Here is a 20,562-nt window from a genome sequence, read left to right as displayed (position 1 = left end):
AAGGCCCAGGGATGGTGGCCAGATCCAAACACAAGCCCTGACCACAAGGCTCATCATGGTGATGAGGCAGGTCAAGACAGGAATCCCACCTGCAGGCTGGGGTCAGGATCAGACCCAGGCCCATGCCTGGCGATGGCAGGGCTGTGGAGAGAGGAATGGGCCAAGGCTGGGCCCTGTGGGCCTGGCTTTCCAAGGGCCTAGGGCTGGGCAGGGCTGTGGTAAGCTGGCATCACCACCCTGCTGTGGCATCGTCGGGGCTGACAGCATTACATGGTCCTGGGCCATGGGCAGGGTGACAGGTGACCCTGAGGGCCTAGCAGGGACAGTCAGGGCTGGAGGTGCCCTTGGGGCCCTGTCAACTCGTTAGAACTGTTCAGGACCTTAAAATGGCAGAGAATGTCTCAGTGCATCCACTACACTTCTTAAGGCCACCTCATGTCATCTAGGTCTAATTAAAGTGCACATTGGTGGCACAGAAACACATGGCCAAGTGTGTGCATGTGACAACATAACCAAAAAAATAAGAGATGTGGCTTGTCCTGGTAGACAGGACACAGGAAATTTGGGGTTCTGGGAAAAAGCAGCAGCAAAAAGTTCTGACAAAGCTGCTCCCCTATTTATAAGCACACATGTGGAGACAAATGCTGCAGTCACACATTTTGGACCAAGCCTGTGATTTTCAAATGCATCTTTATTGATTGGTTGTTTTAGCTCAAGTAGTATGAACTTTATTTTACAAGAACCTGCAGCTAACCAACACAAAAAAGAATTACCATCATTACCTCATACAATATCGGACTAGCGCAAAAACAGAAGTAAATGCCACAATCCAGTTAAAAGAACGGTAAAATAACTAAATTAAACTGTAACTCTACATGTAACAAACAGCTGAGATTAGTCCCACACATGTCACTTAGAAACCCAGCAGAGGGAGTTCTGAGCACAAAATTGAGCACCCTAGATGCCAACTCTTTCTCCCAGGAGTGTGCCTAAGCATGGGCTCATCTGAGACCACACACAACCACATGCTTGGCAGCGCGTGTGTGAGCAAGTGGGAGAGCAGCACAGAGATGCACACCACCTGCCCGCATCTTGTATTTTACTCTAGAAAGCCTCCTGTGTCTGTTCTCTGCTTCAGAACATTCAGAGCTTCCTAAAACAAGACACTGATGCAAAATTGCACCCAACAATGGCAGAAGAGCCTGGTAATTGGAGGAGAGTGGGCCAAAAAGAGAGGACAGAGCACTGAAGACAGATACTGAAGTTACCTAAGTTGGCAGTAGGTATAACTCATCCAAATGCATTTATTCCAGATAAATGCATGATGGAACAACAAATCTGAAGTTCAGGATCAAAAACTGGGGAATACTAACCTAACCATTTTATCCTTTGTTCCCTCACTTTCTGTCTGCCCATTGCAACTACCCTGTCTACATCCTTTGTAGTCCCTCCCTTCTCTCCTTCTGCTACTTCACATACCACATGGGCAGTGATCCTCCTGCCCCTCTAAGCTGCTTGCCCTGACCTTCACACAGTTCTGCCAGTTACTCCCAGTTCACACTTCCTAGCCTGCTCCTTTACTCTGTGTACCTCCACGGAACAACAGGCTGAGAAGGTTGAAACTTGATTTCCTCTCTCCCACAAGCAGAAGAGCACTCATCTTGATTTCTCACTCCTGAGGAACACAGAGAATTGGTATCTAACTTCACATAAATAGAGCAAACACCTTCAGCTTACTTTGGAATCTGCCTGTCTTCTTCAACCTTCTTCTCCTTTCCTCCCTCTTGGTCCCTCTGTTAAATGTAGGAATGTTTACAGTAACTCGGGTCCAGTTCTCTGATTTTTAGATAAAACCCCAGAATTTTCCTGAAAGTCAGGTCACTCCCCAAACTCCATCCCTTCATCAGAGTTATGGCAGTTATGGGAAAATCTGCTCTTTGTGCCACTGGGAAGAAACTGCTTTGACATGACAGCATAAAGCTTGCACAGGACAGCATGTATCTAGCACCTTTCTAAGAAAAACATTGGCTTAAAATAAAATAAAACTTATAGAGAATCCATTCCCCTTCCCCTTCAAGTCTAAAAGCACTTCTCTTGTGGCAAAGGGCGGCACTGTTGTCCAATCACAAAAAGCCAGCAAGACACACATGGAGAGACTGATTTCTTCCGCTTGTGCATGTAGTGCAAGGGCTGTACAGGGTTGAGACACGGAAGACTAAACCCACAGGACTTCTGCCATTTTCAGATCTGCAGAAGACTGATACAAGGACAACACTGATAGATAATTTTCTGTGTTCAGCAATAACAAGACCATTAGTAGTTAGTTGCTTTAATGCACAGCAAGGGAGACTAAAGTTAATTAGCAAGAAAAGCTCTCACTTGTAGGCTAGCTAGGAACTGAACAGACAATCTTGGCAGCTTCCAGGATCTGCCTCTGTGGAGTTTACTATGAACAAGTTAGATGAGCAGCCATGGTGGACATGTTTGGTATACTCAGTCCTGTCTCAGATCTGGAGTGGGCTAGTCATTTTCTTGAGGTCCTTTCTAGCCCTGTGCTTATGAGTTTATCAGTTGGCTTCACCGAAAAGAATAAAAGGGTTGTCTCAAATTTTTCTGCCCAGCACTTGCAATTAAAGCAAGAAAGGAAAAAAAAAGAGAAGGTCCTTCCTTCTTTTCCCCAGCCTTCGCATCTCACTGCCGCTGAGTGCCCAGGCCTTAGAAGTAGCCCTTCTAATACTGATGGAAGTGATGGGAAACACAATACTCTTGGAAAGCTTCACAGCTAGCAGCTGGAGTGAGGACTGACAGCCTTCTGTGAGCAGAGTGAAGTATTTCACAGCTCACTGAATGCTCACAGGAGTGCAGCCCATGCCAATGGACAAGGCGTGACAAAGGTCAGTGTACAATACATGGCATGCCTTCTTCATCCAATGAAAGGGTTACAGAAAAATGGCCATCCTGCCCAGTCACTCTCCTGGAGCTCCACCACACTGGCTTGTCTAGTAGACTCCAGCACTGGCTAACTACTTCCAGCTGTGTCAAGAGAACTACAGACAGTGGAGTCTCTCCATCCCTCAGCACAGAACCCTTCGTTAGCCTTTCAGTTCACCCTTTCACACACTGTCCCCCTACCCTCCCTCCCCTCAATTTAAAAAATAACTATTATAATTAATGCATGGAAGATGATGGCATTGTGCATGTGGTTCACTTCCAGTTCTCTTCCCCTCTTCTCAGGCATCCTCCTTCCTCCTCTTCAACACTCCCCCCCAAATCCATTCCATCAGTCCATCTCGCCTGCATGCCTGAGGGGCTGGTGCTCACTTGCCATAGACGCTCTCATCACTGTAGGCCACATAGAGAAAATAGTCCTCCTCATGGTTATCCTGCAAGGAGAGAAAGGGAGAAAGTAACAAACCAAAGTCCTGTAACTCATTACATGTGAAAAAGCCCAAACGAGATTATTTTAACAACAAGAGGGCATGACCTCTCTTTCTCCCCCTGTACATCAAAGGCTTCCTCATACCAAAGAGAGCATATAGCAACCCCTTCTCTCTGGCCACAGCTCTACCACTAAGTTCAAGCAAATCACATTTCTGGACAGAATGAATTTACTTTAAGATCCACAGTCTGAGGGTTCTGCAAATGTGCAACAGACACAGCTCTGACTGTTGCAGGATGTGCAGCAGAATCTCACTGCTGGTAAGGCCTTAAGATTGAGAGGAGAGACTTGGAAAGCTTTAACAGGTCAAAAATCACCTCTAAATACTTCAGTATTTGGTAAATGTGGTTATATTTGTTGTTTTTTAGAACACTTTGACAAGTGGCTATATTTCTAGTCCTGTTTTTATATATAAGCAGTAAAGCTGAGATGACACTGATGACACTGACACAAGAAGTCTACAGAGTGCCAGGAACAGAGTTCTGATTTCAGCTCTGGACAGTCAGACATACCTTCCTGCAACATGTCCAGATTTGGAAAGCTCCCTGCGTGTGTTAATCTTATGTTATCTTAATCAGTCCACATACAAAGTGTCCAGTTATTGTCAAAAAGGGACAGGTCAAATAGGGCTCATAGAACCATACTGGAGCTCTCCTGTTAAAACACACAAACACAGTAGAAGGAGAAACCATGGAGAAATCAATCCAGGCTGCAAACCAGCCATGATATAATGGCTATGTAATTGAGGAACATTCCTCTGATGGGCACAATATGCCTTTAAAGTCAATCAAATAACACTGCTCAGCAAAAATGGGGGCAGCAATGTTCACAGTGTCCTTACAAGAGACTCACATATACCATACAAGCTATGAAAAAGTAATTTTCAACAAAGAATAAATGTTCCTTGATGAGATATGTATACACGGACGGTTGCCCAGTGATACTGTGTTCTTTTACTGGCTAAAAAGAAATTTCTTTTGTATAAACAGGAAGGCTAGTGTGCATGCTACACCCTTCACCCCAGACACAATATTTTATCTGAAATATAAGTAGTTTATTTCAATACTTTGTTAAAGATTGTTGGACCAACTTATCACTGCTGCAGCAACTGTTCCCCATCTGATAGAACAACCCTTTAATGCAGCAAACAAATAATTAAAATGATGAGGCTCCCCAGGCTCCTCTTTATAACTGCAGGATGGAACTTCCCTAAACAGATGATGGGATATAGCCCAGGCCAAGAGGGTCCATGTTCAGATATCTTTGACCAAGCTGCATCCACTGTCAGTGTAGTAGTGCTCAGTTGTCCTTCAGGGAGGATATCCATCCTTCTGGGGACTCCAACAAAAGGAGAAAAAGATGGGGCAGGCTTACCTCATACAGCTGGCCCATGGTAGCACTGGTGGGAGGGATGGTATTATTGACAAAGAAGAACAGGGCATCTTCTGGCCTCAGGTGGATCCGCTTTCGGATTAAGAAGTAGAATTGGCCAACTGAAGAGGAACAGAGAAGAATGCCTTAGATGCAGAAAGAATGTGTTGTTGGGGTTTTTTGTTTGTTTGTTTTTACCATTGTTTTGTTTTGATGGTGGAATTCACATTCTGTGTGTAAAAAGTAGGGGAAAATGAACAATGTGGGAAACAGAGCAGTAACTTCACTATTGTAACCATATTAGCACCTATTGCCCTCAGAGCTGGCAGTTTCTCAGGTACATGCCTCAGGCCCTGTACACTCTAGATCCAAACTCCACCTGCTATGGTATGAAATGCTCTACTGCAGGGACTGGTGGGAAGACCTCTAACTAGCTTAACCTTTACATCCTATAGAACCAAAACACCTTAGAGAATTTAGCCTTGGCGCAAATGGTCATATCATTCTGGAAAACAAATCCCTCAGTAGTTGCTTGAGCTATGTTGCACAAGAATGCATTCCGCAAGCCATTACATACTGCAAGAAAAAGAAACGCTTTAACTCGTTCATGTTCTCAAATGAAAACAAAGGTAAACACAGACAAAAATGGCCATGACCATTCAGAAAAGGAACTTTGTAGGCATGATTCTAAACACAGGGGTAGAAAACAGCGGGACTATTTTAAGCACCTGTCTCTTCCTGCAAGAAGGTTACAGCCTCTGGCAACTCTGCAGCTAGGTTATCATTGACTGATGATTATGCTACTGCCTATGATACACAATTCAGTCATTTTCATCATGGGTAGAAGTCAGCTGTGACACATGCATGTTAGTTAAGCCAGTGGCATGTCTCAGAAGATCTCAGAGAATGCTGCATGTAGTAATCCAGGCTGTAAAGTACGTAAATATAAGAAGGACAGCCAGGTAAACTGGGTCAATGACAAGATGTTGAGCCTGCCTGGATATTTTACTCATGCTGATCAGAAAGTGAAAAGCACTTCTGAGACCTTCTAACTGAAAATCAGGAAGAAAGGAGGTAGATTTAGTTACCTGTGAGGTCAGAAGGCACAAGATACTTCCTTTTGTCTAGATCAGGTACTCTGGCTTTTGGTGCTTTTTCCACAATTACCTGGAGAGTAAGAAAAAGCAAGAAATGACCCATGAGTATCATAAAATGAAATGGACCAAAAAGCATCAGTGGAAAAAGATATTACCCTTCAGATTAGAAATTTATTTATGTTATAACAAATACCTGACACTAACGAACAGGCAGGTGAGAAGACGACTTAAAATCACTGGCAATAGCTGTGCTAGGAACCTAAGACTGCAGCAGTAAGCACAGTGAGTGAAACATGGAGACTGGAACAGACATAAAAATAAACCATAATAGCCAAGGAAAAAAAAAATCAGGTCACCTTGATGGTACCCGCACAAGTTAATTTTGTATAAAGGAGCTGCCAGGAGTCTAACACATCAACACAAGGAAGTTGAACTGTTTCCAGGTTACAGTTCTAAACTACCTAACAAAAAATCAGCCCTACTCCCAGTAGTCCCACATCCTAATTTCTGTATTCACCAATAGCAAGTGCTCTAGAATGAAGGAAATAATTTAAAAGGAACTACAGCTCATTGGGGAATGTTTTCTTGTTGGTGGTGTTTTTTTTGATTTGGTTTGGTTTGGTTTGGTTTTTAACCTCAGTTCTTCAGTAGCTACCTTTTACTTTGAAATTCATATCCTGTGAGTTTATTTTCCCTACTTCATACACTTATGGACATTTCCTTATTCATATAAATATCTAATAACTTTAAAACAGGCTACCATCTGGCTAACTGGAACCACAGACAGCTTTGACAGAAAACAGTAATTCTCATTATATTCTAATGTTGCTATGACAGAAAAATATGAAGCTCAGCAACTTTAAGGTCAAACAGACTAAGGGATCTTCTGCCACAGGAATTTTCTTTTTACCAGAGTTAGGCAAAATGTTTACCTCAGAAGCAGGAAGTATTCCAAAATGACCGGAGCGACTTCCATTAAAATCCTTGAAAAACCTTTCCAAATACTGGAGGTATGTTTCCACGGAACTACTGGGTTCATGCAGGAAAAAAAATGAAGGCAGTTTTTTGTGTGGTTGGTTGGTTTTGTCATACGCATTTTTGAACTGCTAAGAGCTATATTCCATGATTCAATCTGTGTGGCTTGCTATTCTGCAGAAGCCATTTTGACCATCTAAACAAGAAGCTGGATCTTCTGAACCTCCTCAAGTTTTTAATTCCATTAGACTCTATAATTAAAATACTCCATGTGAGACATGGTTGGACTAATTTCTAAGGGATCCACGCATCCCTCATATCTTTGGCAACCCAAAGCAGCAACTGTATCTGTTGTGTAACAGAAAAGGCTGACCGGCTGTGGATTAAGCCTTCTCTGGAAGCAAAATGGTGTTGTCACATCATTGAGACACTGTTCCAGATAAAAAAATGTAAAGATGATGATCTTGGTGTATTTAGTCTGGGCAAAGTACACAACTCCTTCTAGACCCAAGTAAGTATCTGCAAAGCATGTCACACCACAGAGGTGCTAGCTTGGACATCTCTCCACTATGATCCAGATGCTGCCAACACAGCCAAACCCCCTGAAAATTCTACATTTGTTTTTAAAATAGAAACATGGTCACGTCTGCTACTTCAACAACTGCAAGCATCTCAATTAGTACAAGACTCCTTCAGGCAGTTTGTGGTAGGACATGCATTTCCATACAAGATGCAGTTGGTAAGTGCTGTGAAGGAAGGACAGTTCCACAATCTCATTGAACAGGTGCAGGCTAACAGCAACAGCATTTTGCACGGTTTTTTTTACCTGTGCATCCAACAAGGCAATATCTAACACAATAAATTGAAGTGGAGAGAAACCTTTAGTTCTTGCCTCCAATTTCAAAAACTACTGACAAGCAGAAATCTAGCTAGCAGCACTAATGTGACCACCCTGACTCGAAAGGGTGGTTTGTAGTGTGGTCATTAGCTAACAAAGAAAAAGAAGTCATGCCTATGAGGAAGAGGTGAGAGTGCTGGGGCTTCTAAGCCCCTAGGAAAAATTTATATCAGATCATCACTGAGTTTAAGAGAGATGTCCTTCTTGCAAAGAGGCAGAGATGGAACGGAGGTACCCTGCTAATCTGACTATCAACTGTAGTCAGTTTGCCTGATAACACAGGTATCTCTTCTGAAGCACTAAATCCTTCACACACAGAAACAAATCCACTAAGAAAATCCAAAGGGCAGAAACAGTTTGTCTGTATGTCTGTGGTTGCTGGGTGGTGACTGTGGTAACGTGCGACCGTGCCAACAGTATAATTTCAGCAAAATGCTGAGATGTACCAGGGCACTGCAGTGTAGGCAGCCAAATGGACGTCATCTTCAAGCATCTTGCTGTCGGGAAGGGCAGCCACAGAAGTGATGTAAAGAACAGTCGTATACTGCATTCATTTGCTCCGTATGCAGCTCTGACAAGATGATACCCCCGACAATTCACATCTGGACCTTGCCATGTACCATTTTCATTTATCTTTAACTACAGCACATCTTGCTATTTTGGTCCTGGCTTTCCCCATAAAGATCTGCTGATGTTCCTCTATCTTGACTTCTCTCTTGCCAGACCGGGACTGGTCCCAGGCTCCCACACAGCTCTCCCAGACACATCTATCATAATCTGCTGTACAATCTGTCATACTAATCCTCAGTTTACAGCTTGTCTCACTCCTGACCTACAGAGCCCTCTGAGGTCCTCATCTTAAAACACAGAACCGCACACACTTCACCACTGACTCGCTGCATGCTCAACCTGCTGTGCTATGCCAGGGGTCCCAAAAACAGTTAGGACAAGTGCACCTGAATACTGCCTCCCAAAAACATTTTTCAAGTCCAGTTGAGGGCCACTCCCAAGATCAAAAATGGTGCTAACCTGCAGGGAAAACATGTAGTGCTAACTGTTCCCCCTTGTCCTTAGATGTACAGGGTAGTGAAAGTTATTTTACATTCAGTACCCCTGGGCAGTAAATCTAGGACAGACCTCTCCAGTGGGGATAGAAAGAAAGAACATTTGCAAAACATTCATTAAAAAAGGAACAATAAAAAAAAAATCACAATTGTCATTTCCTTTTTTTTTTTTTAATTACTAGTAGTAATTATAAAGCTAGAAGTTTTCCACAGGCACTCTGAAGAGACCTAAGGATGAGGAAGCCAAGTTGAGAGAGAAGATGACCTTGTTTTTCAAGTCACGTTTTTTCCACGGGATGATTAAACAGGAGGGAAGAAAGCCTGAGAAGTATCATTTTTCTCTCATGCAAAGGAAAAGAACAGAGCAAGATTGCATCAAAAAGACAGGCCAAAAAAAGGTAAAATAAAAATAATGGGAAAGTATCAGGTGACATGGATACAGACCTTGTTTTCTATGAGGAGTACCCGGTTAACTCACTCATTGTTCTCCTCCATTTTTACAGAGCTAATGGTAAGCTTCTTCCCCACCCCCCAGCCGCACGCACGCAGGCTGCCAGAAAAAGATCAGCAGCATTCTCGCTGTCGAGTTACTGCGGATCCCAGAGAAAAAGGATGTATTACACCCCGTACCCACCCGCCGATATAGACCTTCGTACATAAACAGCCATTGCTTTGCACTAAAGAGAACGGCAGCCGGGAATCAGAATCACAACATCAAGATAACAAACATCGTTACTAATTCAATTTCTTTGGCCTTGACAGAATATAAAGAAAGAAGCAGGCGACAGCCGCCAAAGAAAAACAAAGGCGGCGATCGCCGCCGCTGCCCTCGCAGCCCACACTCACAGGGACTCTGTCGGGATATTTCTTCCTGATTTTCTCCCCTTCTTTTTTCCTGTACTCGAACGGGTGGTCTTCCTTGTATTGGAACTTCATGCTGCCGGGCTGTCACCTCCCCCACCGAGGGCTGTCGCCGGGCTGTCTCCCCTACGGCCGGGTACGCGGCGGACACCCCCGCAAGCGCAGTGCAATCCCGAACCGTGCGGCGGGAGCAAACGGAGAATTGGGCGCTGTGACGTCACGGGGAGGTGCACACACACACACTCCCCCACACAAAAATCATCCCCCGCTGTCACGGTGCGGCGGGGGTGGGGGCTCTAGCTGTCTGCAGGAGGGACTGGGGTCTACATCGCCCGAGAAGGACGAGGGGGGTGAGGGGAAAAAGCTAAGGGCCCTTCACGCATCGGGGAGGGGGGGCCAGAAGGGGTGTCCCACCTTTCAAGCCCACGCGTGACAGGGGGAGGCGTGGCGCAGCGGGGGTGACGAGTGAGGGCGGCGACGCTGTGCCGCGTTCCGCCCCTCCACCGCGCAAGGTCGCATATTTTTGTGCATTGATTTATTGCGCGTCAATAAATAACAAAATAAATAAAGATGTAAAAATAATTAGTTGTTTTTTGTTTTTTGTTTTTTTTTTTTTAAATATGGCAGCAAATAAATATACGATTGAGCGACGACACCGCACCGCCTTCTCCCCACCCCCAACCCCAGCATGACTCAGGGTTTATAAATACAGCGTGAGCAGGCACATAATCCACCCGGAGCTGCGGGGATGGCCGCGTTGCTCCTCCCTCTCTACCCAGCGGAGCAGCGGTGTGGGGCGGTGCTCCGTGCGTGGGAGCGGGCCGCGGCGGGGGTCCGGGGCTTGGTGTCCACCTGTGAGTCTTGAATGCATCTGCCTCCACATGTCTAAAGCGGGGGGTGATGAGCCTAACTTATTATTTAAGTGGCTGTGAGATGTAAAACCAAAAAAACCCAGTGCTTTTTATGACCGTCCCTGTCGCTGTTGGATCTGGATTATTCTGTTTATAATGCCTCGGTTAAACAACAAGGGGCAGAAAGTGTGTCATGTAGTGTGCCAGACCATATGCACATTACAAACAACAGGCAGCTAAAGGGAACTGTCTGCAAACAAGCCGAAATAGGCAGACAATTTTAGCCCAGCTACACAGCTGTCACATACTTGGAATGTCTTTGGGTTTTTTTTGATAGGAGTAGTTTGGCTCACAGTTATTTAGTGACCAGCAAAAGAAGAGGTATTAATGAATGGATCAGCATGCTCAAAACAGCACAAAAATAATTGCTGCTACCCTGGGGATAATGAATGGGAGTGTATCAAATAATTATTTCGTTGCATGCTTCATCCAAAGAAGAGAACTTTTCCAAGGAGGCACTAGTATAGTAGTAGAGGCTGAGTGGGACAGCAAACTGCCTCTGATGCATAAGGTGACTCTCCAAGGCCACACCAGTGGCAGAGGTGAGAGGACCCATGTTTCCCAGATCTCACTCAACCCTGTGCCAGGGTGTTGAGCCAGAATGAACAAGTGTAGGAAAAGACATTGCTGCTGTTTCGGTGGCACTCTGCTTCTACAGTGTGGCTAGAATGGAAAAAATCCAGAAGAGACTGAAGAACAAGCTCCTTAATGATAAAAACAGGATCAGGGCAACATAAAGCCTTGGTCTCGTTCTACAAGTACTCATATAAATCCTTTAGGCTGCCCCAAGAAACTCATAGTAGTGGTGACTTTATCCCTACATAACAATATGCACACCTAATTTGCCTCCAGGGTGGGACTCATGCCAGCACCAGGTTTAGGAAGGGTATATTGCAAATCACCACAGCAGATCTTGGGTGCTAGCTTGTGCCCTCTGCATTGCAGAGAGCTGTTTGATATACTGGCCACCACCCACCTTTCCATTCAGTAGCACACTGCTTCTTGAATTGAGGCCTTGTAGTAATGCTCTCTCTCCATAACCCTGGTGCACTGTAGTCTCTCATCTTGCATGTATGTAGGAGAGTTATGGAGGAAATACATTTACCTCATTTGAGATATGCTCACGTGGTGGCAGTTCTCAGATATTTTTGCCTGGCACAGAAATGTAAATGGGCATGGGATAGAAACCACACCTACACTTACAATGTAGGCATGTACTGCTGAACCTGTCACTTTAAACTGCTTTGTGGTCAGTGGCAATAAACAGGCTTGTCAGGGTAGGATTCTTCTAGCCTGAACAGCGACATCTACTTTTGGATGGCCCTAGTGTGTCCCCCAAAACTCTGGCAGATGCTTTAGTGTCTAAGCTTTTACTACTCAGTATGGTGTAGTGTGGCCTGCACAGCCCAATGGTCAGCTGCAACATGTGCACACCCGAATCTCTTAAGGACAGAGCAGCCCACAGTGGGACTGGCATAGACCAGTGTGTCCCAACCTTCACTAGTTCATATGCATAAGGTTTGTGCAGGAAGCATCATCAACTTGTTTCTGTCTGTCCTAGGACATGTGAACATTTCCCCATGCTTGCAGGTAGTGTCAGAGAATCTCAGAAGGGTGAGTCAGAAGGAAGGCATTATTTTTTGTGTAGTGCCATAGTGATTAACCTAGACTGAAGGAATCCCAGGGTTCAGACCTGGGGAAAATTCTGGTTTCATGGCATTGCGCCTTTCTATAATACTTGTGTTTGGCCTCCTTGCTTCCTAACTGCCTGCACGATAGCAGTTACTGAAGTGAGTTGAAGGTCTGTAGTGATGTAAATGCCTCTTCCTCAAGGACAAAAGAAAGGAAATTTTCTAGGTTGTTTCACCCCACCACCAAGCCATTATGGCGATTTTAACAGACTGATCTCAAACTCCTGTTGTCCTGTAAATCAGTGTTTCCATCTCCAGGACTCTACACAAGGCAGATGAGCTATCATCTAGTTTGAATTTCTGTTGACAAATCAGACAGTAGTTTCAGGATTCTCCACAGTCTGATCAAAGACATGTCCTGTGAGAGCATTTCTAGGGGACATCTCCTTCCCCAACAAATCCCATGTGAGGATCACAAATCTCCTTACTGAACTCTTCCTGCCCTGATCATGCAGCCCTGGTTGTGCAGCCACAAGCCTCACTCCTCCCACTTCAGGCACTGAATTCCCAGCCCTCTGCTCCAGCTCAATAACAACAATAACGTCACTGGCACAGCAGCAGGCAGGAAGATGATACATGCAGAAGCAGCGACAAACTGCTAATCATCTGACTTAGAGTTCCTATTACAATGTCAACCCATGGGCATGTGACAAACCCCACATTCTGCGTCCATGTGCTAGAAGAAGAAACTGGAAATGAGGTTGGCTAGTTTTCCTACGCTAGAATGCAAGTGCAAAGTGTCTCAGAGTGTCAAAACAATATACCATTTCTCAACGTCAGAATAGCTCTAAGCATCAAGTATGTGCAGTTCGTGTAGGCAGAGGTTCACTTTAAAAGGGATTCCCCAAGCGTTGCCAGTGCCATAGCCATAGAAGCAGGAGATAAAAATATTCATGCAGAATCTGGGGGGCAGGATTTGCAGCCCATGCTCCAGGGGATCTGACAGAAGCTCTGCAGTGTGCTGCTGTGAAGTGAAGCTAGCTTATGTATACCTACAAAACTGGCTAAAAATCTGTGAATTAAGGATAAAAATATCCATTATTTGCCCTGTGTTTCTTGGAGATGACATCCAGGTGGATAACTCCTGGGAACCCTCCCGGAGCTACTCTTCAGCTGCCTATAGCTCTGGATTCCCTTGGATATTTCTTTTATTAGTACCTGCCCTTGGGTACATATTCCATTTATACCTCCATAGGCTGACTTTTTTTCTTTTTTTCTTTTTAATATATCTCTAGTGTGGTTCCAGCATATCAAAGCCTCTCTTGTCAGAAAACTCCTACTTTGTAGTCTGAATGGTAATTAAACCACAGAAGGCATACCTGAAGTCCCTTGTGATTCTTCTCTGTTTGATGCCATCCATGGCACATGGATAACTCTTCAGTCCTTGCCTGGCAACTCTCCTGCACCACTCGTGACTGGTCACCAGTTTCACTTGACTCTAGATCTATCGCAGCGTCAGAGCCAGTCCAGGCACATTGGCCCTGGATGAGGGCACAAGGTTAGTCACTCCCAGCAACCAGTGGCTAATTGTGTAGTTGTTTTCATTTCCTCTAGGAAATGGATCTGTATTGTTTATGTTGAACTGCTGTCTCACTGCTCTGTTTTCTACAGCTTATTTTTTACAAAAAAAGCTGCTAATTTCTCCCAGACTGATTGCCTGGCACAGCCTCAGCTGAAGTTGCTTAAATGCATACAAATGATGTCATGAGGAGATTAAGGAGGAGATTGTTTGATGAAAAGCAGCAGTATGGGGCAAAACTCCAGATGTGAATAACACAAGTCTGAGATCCCTTTGTTCTGGCCGAGGGTTTGGAGTGGTCTGTTGGGGAGGGGTATCATTACTTACGGTGCTGTGAAAACAAAGGAGCAACACAACAGTTGGGCCAGAGTGGTGTTTCTGAAGACCAGTCTTTCTCAAGTACCACGTGTTCTAGGGGAACCTAAGGCTGGCATGGACAATTCCTTTGCGGTAGCTGGTGTTGGTGTACTCTTGTTTCTCCTCATGTGTTTCCAGCCCAAATTCCTCCATGGCTAAATTCCTACTGGCTAAAGGTAGCCAGTAGAGGCCAGCTGCTCTTTGTCCCTTGATATCACTTGTCCTATGCTTGCTTGGGTCCTACCCATTTCCCATTGTTTGGTCAAGGGTTGAGCAGAAGCTGAGCCAAGGGTCAGTGACTTGGTTATGATATAGTTATCTTCAGTACTTTGTGCACCATTTTCCTCATCTACAGATGGAATACTAAGGCTTGTCTGATGAATAGGTAGCATGACAACATGGTTGAAGTCTGTAAAGTGCCTGGGGATCTTTGGATGCAGATACTTAATTATTCATAACTAAAGAGAAAAACTTTTGATGGTATTCTTTCCCTTGTTGTGCAGGATATTGGAGTGCTCTGCAGAACACAGATACTCCACTGCAGCTAACTTGTCATCAGTGATGGTACACAGCACCTGAACTGACCCTAAAATTATTTAATGATTAACAGAAACATCTCTTTTATTTTCTAATGTATGATTTTCTGTATTTGTGAGCAATTCATGTCCCTGTTGCTCTTAAGCATGGGCAAAACAGTTGCTACTTGGACATTTGTTTAAATATTGAATGAAAGTATCCATTATTTCTGTTTAATAATACTTAATGTTTCATTTTCAATCTGAAAGCATAAAAGATTTCAAAGTGCTTATTGGCTGATGTAACACAATACACAATGTGTATTCAATGTCCAGACAACAGCAAGATGGAACCACTGCTCATGGAGTAAAAAAAAAACCTAGCTAAATAACAGTAAATTGCAGTACCAAGTAGCAGTTTATCTCCATAAATAAGTAAACTTGCTATATTTTTATGGGGTGTAGTCCTGCTTTTTCACAAAGTAATGTCATCTTTACTGACTTTGTCCTTATTTTTGAATTGTTTGTGAAGAAAGAATGTCTTTGAATCATAACAGATCTGAGGGCGAGAGTGAAGTGTTTCCAGTACTGACACCTGGTCTTTGCTTTTCTACACAGCCTTCTAGGGTTAAATAGAGTGTCTGTAGCTTTACAGACAGGTTTCTGTTTATTTGCTCATTTTAATCTGGTGCTTTATCATGTCCTGTGGGTTCCAAGTGCTCATCTGAAGTCAGTTTAGTATGAAACAATACCTGAGCAAGTGAAGTTATACCTATAATTATTGTCACTTGAAATATTTTGGATGTCTTGCCAGTAAAAAAAAAAATACTTGAGGGTACCTGCTCTAGCACCTAACAACTAAGAGACAGAGAAGCAAAGAAGCATGTGAGGAGACAGGAAGGAACAGGAGTGATAAACAATACAGGCTCTGGTCAAGGGAAATACGCTGAAATCAGCACGTAATACCCAGCTCTGCGTACAAGTGACCTGTAACTTTTCCCCTTGAAACTGAGAGAAGAAGTAGCAGAGATGACTTGATGCAGAGGAGGGGAAACTAAGAATGTTAAAACTTCCTTTTTTATTGTGTCTTAGGAAAAAAAAGAACACGGTGTGATTATTATTGCAAATTATTAACAATGATGTATTCCTGTGGGGCAGGGCTGCCCTCTTGTGTGACAAGTATGCACAGCTTGGGACTCGATGGCAGGAGGAGAGGGGTGGAGGTGGCAGGGGAATGGTATGTTCCCACTGAAACGACTGTGAAGTCTTCCAGGAAATTTAGGGGCTTGACAGTGTTTGATGCATGTTCAACAAACCCAAATGTCTCTGCTTGCTTTGGGCTTTTACTGTGGTATAGACAAGAGCCTTCTAGGAAATGTTCTGCAGCTTGGTGGAGAAGTCAGGCTTGAACTAGACTTCAGAGATCACCTGATGAAATAGGTCTCTAGTAGATGTTCTACAAACAGCTGTTATTATTATTTCAAGTGTGCTGTGTAGCAGAAGACACATAACCTCATATGTCACTTATTTATTTATTCCATTCCAGTTTATTCACTCATTAATGGTACAGTTAGGTACCATTGGCAATTCAGGAAGAAGCTTGTGAACTAGGAAATAAAGACCCTCATTAAATTCCCTTGGATACAAAATTCCTGTGACTGGACAAGGTCTGGGACACCATCAAAGGTATTTTTTTTTTATTCACTTCTGCTTTACGCTATCCCCAAACCTGTCTTATCAGTCTTTAAAATTTCCCATGGCTGTAATCTCAACAGCAGATACGTTCCTTAACGTATCTGGGGACTTGGTCCTTGTTCCCCTTATCCACAGAACAACCATATTTTCAGTATTTCCACAGGAGCATTGTGAAGATCAGTCTACTAAGGGCACTGAGAATTTGGGTACTGCAGTAGGAAGGGCCATGCAGGCACTTCAGAAACATGTGATATCGGTGACCTGTGCATTCACATCAACGTTAACACATACATGCAATTCATTCATGACTGCTTAAATTTTTTATATTGGATGTCTTTCTGCTTTAATGTTTTCAGTTGCTGAACCTGGGTTAGAGACAATACTGATGTCACTCAACAGTCACCTTCTCATGAGTATTTAGTCCAAGAAAATATTTTACAGACGGTCCATAGCTGTGTTCATCCAAACAGTTTGGTTAATATTTCTGGATGATTCAAAGTACTTATACCAATCAGGAAAGACTTACAAACTATTTCTATATGAGAAATGGCTTAAAAATTTTAAATGGTCTTATTTAATTTAATCTGCTTTTGACAGTGACATTAAGAATAATAAATGACACAATATGAATGTAACTAAGATACAACTGAACTTTACTTCACGGCTAGTATTCCTTCTCCCCTTGTTTGATCTCTTATCACACATATATTTTTAAATTAAAATATATGACCTTGTAACTGCTAATTCAGAATTGCTACATATTATATTCAGAACCAGTCTGTATTCATTCTATATATCTTGTAGTGAATTTAGGGCACTATACTGCACATGCTACCAAATGTATGCTATCTTTTGTTTGCATGAAGATTGTGTAATCTCACTGCAGGTCACTGGCTTGCAAAGTGGCTCAGCACCTTGATCCTGCTGCCTACTTTTTTGTGCAAAGGGTGATATTAGTGATGTGTGTGTGTGTGTAATAAATGGACATGGGAAAGACCAATTGTTAATTATCTCAAGGAAGTGTCAAAATATGCTGGATCTGAAACTAACTTAGTCTCTTTTTTTTTTTTCCCTTTTCTCATTACACTAAGCAGGTTAATCTGGTATTCCTAACCCTGCTCAGAATTAGTCTCTGCATGTAACTGTTCTGTATTTGTCATTCAGCAAAAAACAGCACTAGTGTCCTGGGAGGTCTGGCTGGGCATCCTTGCCCTCAGCAGACGCCTGCAGGTTTTCCTCCGGCACTGGGTCCAGGTCTGTCACTTTCTGCCCTGCCTTGGCGACTGTGAATCGGCTTGTGCGCAGAGCTTCTTCATAGACCGGAGGAGTGTCTGATGTTGAGAGTGTTGCTGTTCCCTGCAAAACGTTGTGGGAGTGTGCCACTGCTAATATCCTCCTGGCAGCAGGCCCAAATACGGAATGGAGAGCTGGAAGGGAGGAGAGAAAAGCTGTTCGCCTCATCCTGGAAGCACCAGGTGGTAAGAGAAGGACAAGTATATCTGCAGCCCTCAGGGCTTTTTCTCCCCACACCCTGAATATTTTCCTTTTCCTGCCCCTCCATCCTTCACTACAAGGGGGGAGTGTTGAAACCTCATCAGCAACATCCCACAGTTGCCACCAAATGCCCATAGCTGCCCATAGCTTCCTCAAATGCCACCAAGGCCCATAGCTGCCCTAATTCCACCCAAACATGTCTCACAGCTGATTCACTATCTGGCTGCATTTGCTATGTGAAGCCTGGTGAGCACTTTACCTTGTACTATGTACAGATGCTCTTTTCCCTGCATCCTGCCATGAACTTCCCTCTGCCAGTCTTGGGGTGCCACCATCTGGGCTTTTTACAGTGCAGCCCCTCACCTCGGGCTGTGCTGAAGTCCCCAGCCTGTCAAAGCCAACTCACAGGTAATGGTGCTCTGGAGGGTGCTGTCATGATCAAAAGCAATGACGGTGACCTCGTAGGGCTGAGGTCCCGATCCCTCCGCTGTCTGACGGCAATGAAAACAGCATCTCACACAAATGGAAACCAAGCCACACAGGAGCAGCAGCCCACCGATCACCACCACCACCCTGGAAATGGAGAGGATTACATTAGGACTGTACGACTATGTTTGCAGGGGACCTTTAAGGTCTCACCCTGCTTGAAGTAGGTCTAATCTTAAAGACAGGCATGGTCATTTGGAGCCTTGTCCAGCAGAGTTTGAACAGTCTTCAGAGATGGAGATCCCATGTACCCGCTGGGCACCCGTTACAGTGCTGCATCACCCTTGGGGGAAGCATTTTTACCTTCTGTCCAATCAGAATTTCCCCGGATGCAGTTTGGCCAGTCACCTCATCTGCTTCTGCAGGGCACCTCTGATAAGACTCTGTCTCTGTCTTCTCTGTAGATTCAATTTAGGGAGTGGAAAACTGCAATTAGGTTGCCCTCTTAGCCTCCTCCAGGCTGAACAAACCTGCTCCTTTCAGCCCCTCCACATACATCATATCTTCTGGACCCCTGACCATAATGGCTCTCTAGTGAACTTGCTCCATTTGTCAGACCAAGACTGGAATAAGACTAGACTACATATTCGATGTGACCTCATGAGTGATAAGCACAGATGAAAAATCATATCTCTCAATCTACTGGCTATGCTCTTATTAATGCAGTCTCATAGATGTCCAACTACTATCAACATTTTTCATTTTGTCCTGTTGAGAATTACTAAGGAATCAGACTGAAATTACTTTAAAACAGGCATTTAAAAGGCATGTTCTGCCACAAATGCTTTATTAATACTTTTCACCTGACTAAATTAATATTTGTAATAAAAAAGGAGGCTGGCAAGTCAACATTTGTTAAAGATTACATGATAGTGAAGGGGTTGCCTTGCTAATGTAGATAATTAGAGTGTCCCAAGGGAAACTGGGGGTGGCATCACACTGGAGCGGGTCACATTTAATGCCACTGCTTTGCTACTGGAATTGTCCAGTGATGCAGCTATTTAAAGTAAACATATGTCATCTTACCAGATATACCACAAGCGGTCCCACTCTGTACCTGAGCAGCTGAGGAGGAGAGGGTACAACACACAGTTAACCACAGAATGCCAAGTAAACGGGAAGATCCCTACTGCATGCTCTTCCAGCTCCCATCACACTCCTCATTTACATTTCAGCTTTTAAATGCACAATGATGAGAAGCTCATCATGCTTCTTGGAGGAGACAGTTGTCCAACTTCATCAGTCTCCCTGTTAGGTGAGTTTGCCCTCTCTTTGGCTTGATCTCTTTATTGTTTCCCTGATATTTGTGCCTGCTCAATTCTGTTTGTAAACCTTAGGGATCTGCATCATGTTATAATTTCTGAATTTCCCTTCTTTTATATATGTTTTTCACCATTTAGTCCACCCAACCCTGACTGGCTTTTGTTTGTTTGTTGTTTTGTTTTTCTTTCTGACATTCTCTTTGGTTTCTTTCTGGCCCTGTGGATATATTTTGGATGCTGTGTTGTATGTTTCTTTAGTTTAGCTAGTAAACCTGCCTGTGCATTTTTAAACACATTTTAGTCAAAAAAGAATCCTCCTAGACAATTTTTCACATTTGTTTTGTCTTGATTTCTGTTATTCCTATGACATCACCATTCTGTTATTCTTCAAATGACATCACCAAGAGGAATATTCACCAAAACACTATATTTAAAATCATTTTTCAAGGAAAGGTCAATTAAAAGTTTATAATCTTAGTCAATCAAAATTACACCAGAAAGCTCTTAACCATTACAGTTATCCAAATCGGTAGCAGGAACAGTACCACATGATCAGTATGTTGAATAGATAGTAAATAATACATTTCACATTCAAAGCAATGGAAATTTTATGTGAGTTTTCACTAGTTGCAATTAAAGTAAGATTTTGTGTCAGCCACCATGTTGTAACACTGATGTCTACTGTCTTTGTCCTTCATTGTCTTCTTAAGAGAGTGCAAGATCAACAAATACTCACAGTTCAGTGTTGAGACAACCTTCCTCACCCCTCACCTGGGGGAGCTAGAAGGAGAAAAACAGACAAGACACAGGTAGAATGAATTCTTTGTCACAGGCAACTTTCATCTCTGTCACCTAGATTATTACCAGTCTGAATCTCTTACAGTAAGGACTTATTGTTATGTATCTTCTGTTTTTTCCATCATATAT

The 20,562-nt window shown here is 43.6% G+C and overlaps 2 protein-coding genes across 5 annotated transcripts in view; both read right to left on the bottom strand.

Moving 5' to 3' along the window:
• Positions 1–673: 673 nt before the first annotated feature.
• Positions 674–10,172, bottom strand: LOC135578141 (gamma-aminobutyric acid receptor-associated protein-like 1). Its single transcript, XM_065048429.1, has 4 exons — positions 9,691–10,172; positions 5,899–5,977; positions 4,814–4,932; positions 674–3,383 (listed from the first exon to the last, which is right to left on the bottom strand). Exons 1-4 carry the CDS (start codon positions 9,778–9,780, stop codon positions 3,318–3,320), a joined length of 354 nt encoding a protein of 117 aa, XP_064904501.1. The 5' UTR covers positions 9,781–10,172; the 3' UTR covers positions 674–3,317.
• A 5,059-nt stretch (positions 10,173–15,231) lies between these two features.
• Positions 15,232–20,562, bottom strand: part of LOC102088840 (transmembrane protein 52B) — a 332,692-nt gene continuing 327,361 nt past the window's right edge. For 2 of the 4 annotated variants that reach the window (XM_065048370.1, XM_065048369.1), the window contains exons 4-7: positions 20,372–20,415; positions 19,400–19,438; positions 18,294–18,460; positions 15,234–17,820 (exon numbers count right to left, since the gene is read on the bottom strand). In XM_065048370.1, coding sequence (XP_064904442.1) covers positions 17,570–17,820; positions 18,294–18,460; positions 19,400–19,438; positions 20,372–20,415 — 501 coding nt within the window. In that variant the 3' untranslated portion in view covers positions 15,234–17,569. Of the gene's footprint in view, positions 17,821–18,293; positions 18,461–19,399; positions 19,439–20,371; positions 20,416–20,562 lie in introns of all 4 variants that reach the window. The other 2 variants (XM_065048371.1, XM_021281250.2) reach the window with 2 other exon arrangements.

Source organism: Columba livia, unplaced genomic scaffold, assembly GCF_036013475.1.
Source record: "Columba livia isolate bColLiv1 breed racing homer unplaced genomic scaffold, bColLiv1.pat.W.v2 Scaffold_82, whole genome shotgun sequence".
In the NCBI taxonomy this organism is placed as follows: Eukaryota; Metazoa; Chordata; class Aves; order Columbiformes; family Columbidae; genus Columba; species Columba livia.
This window is presented reverse-complemented; position numbering and strand designations above follow the sequence as displayed.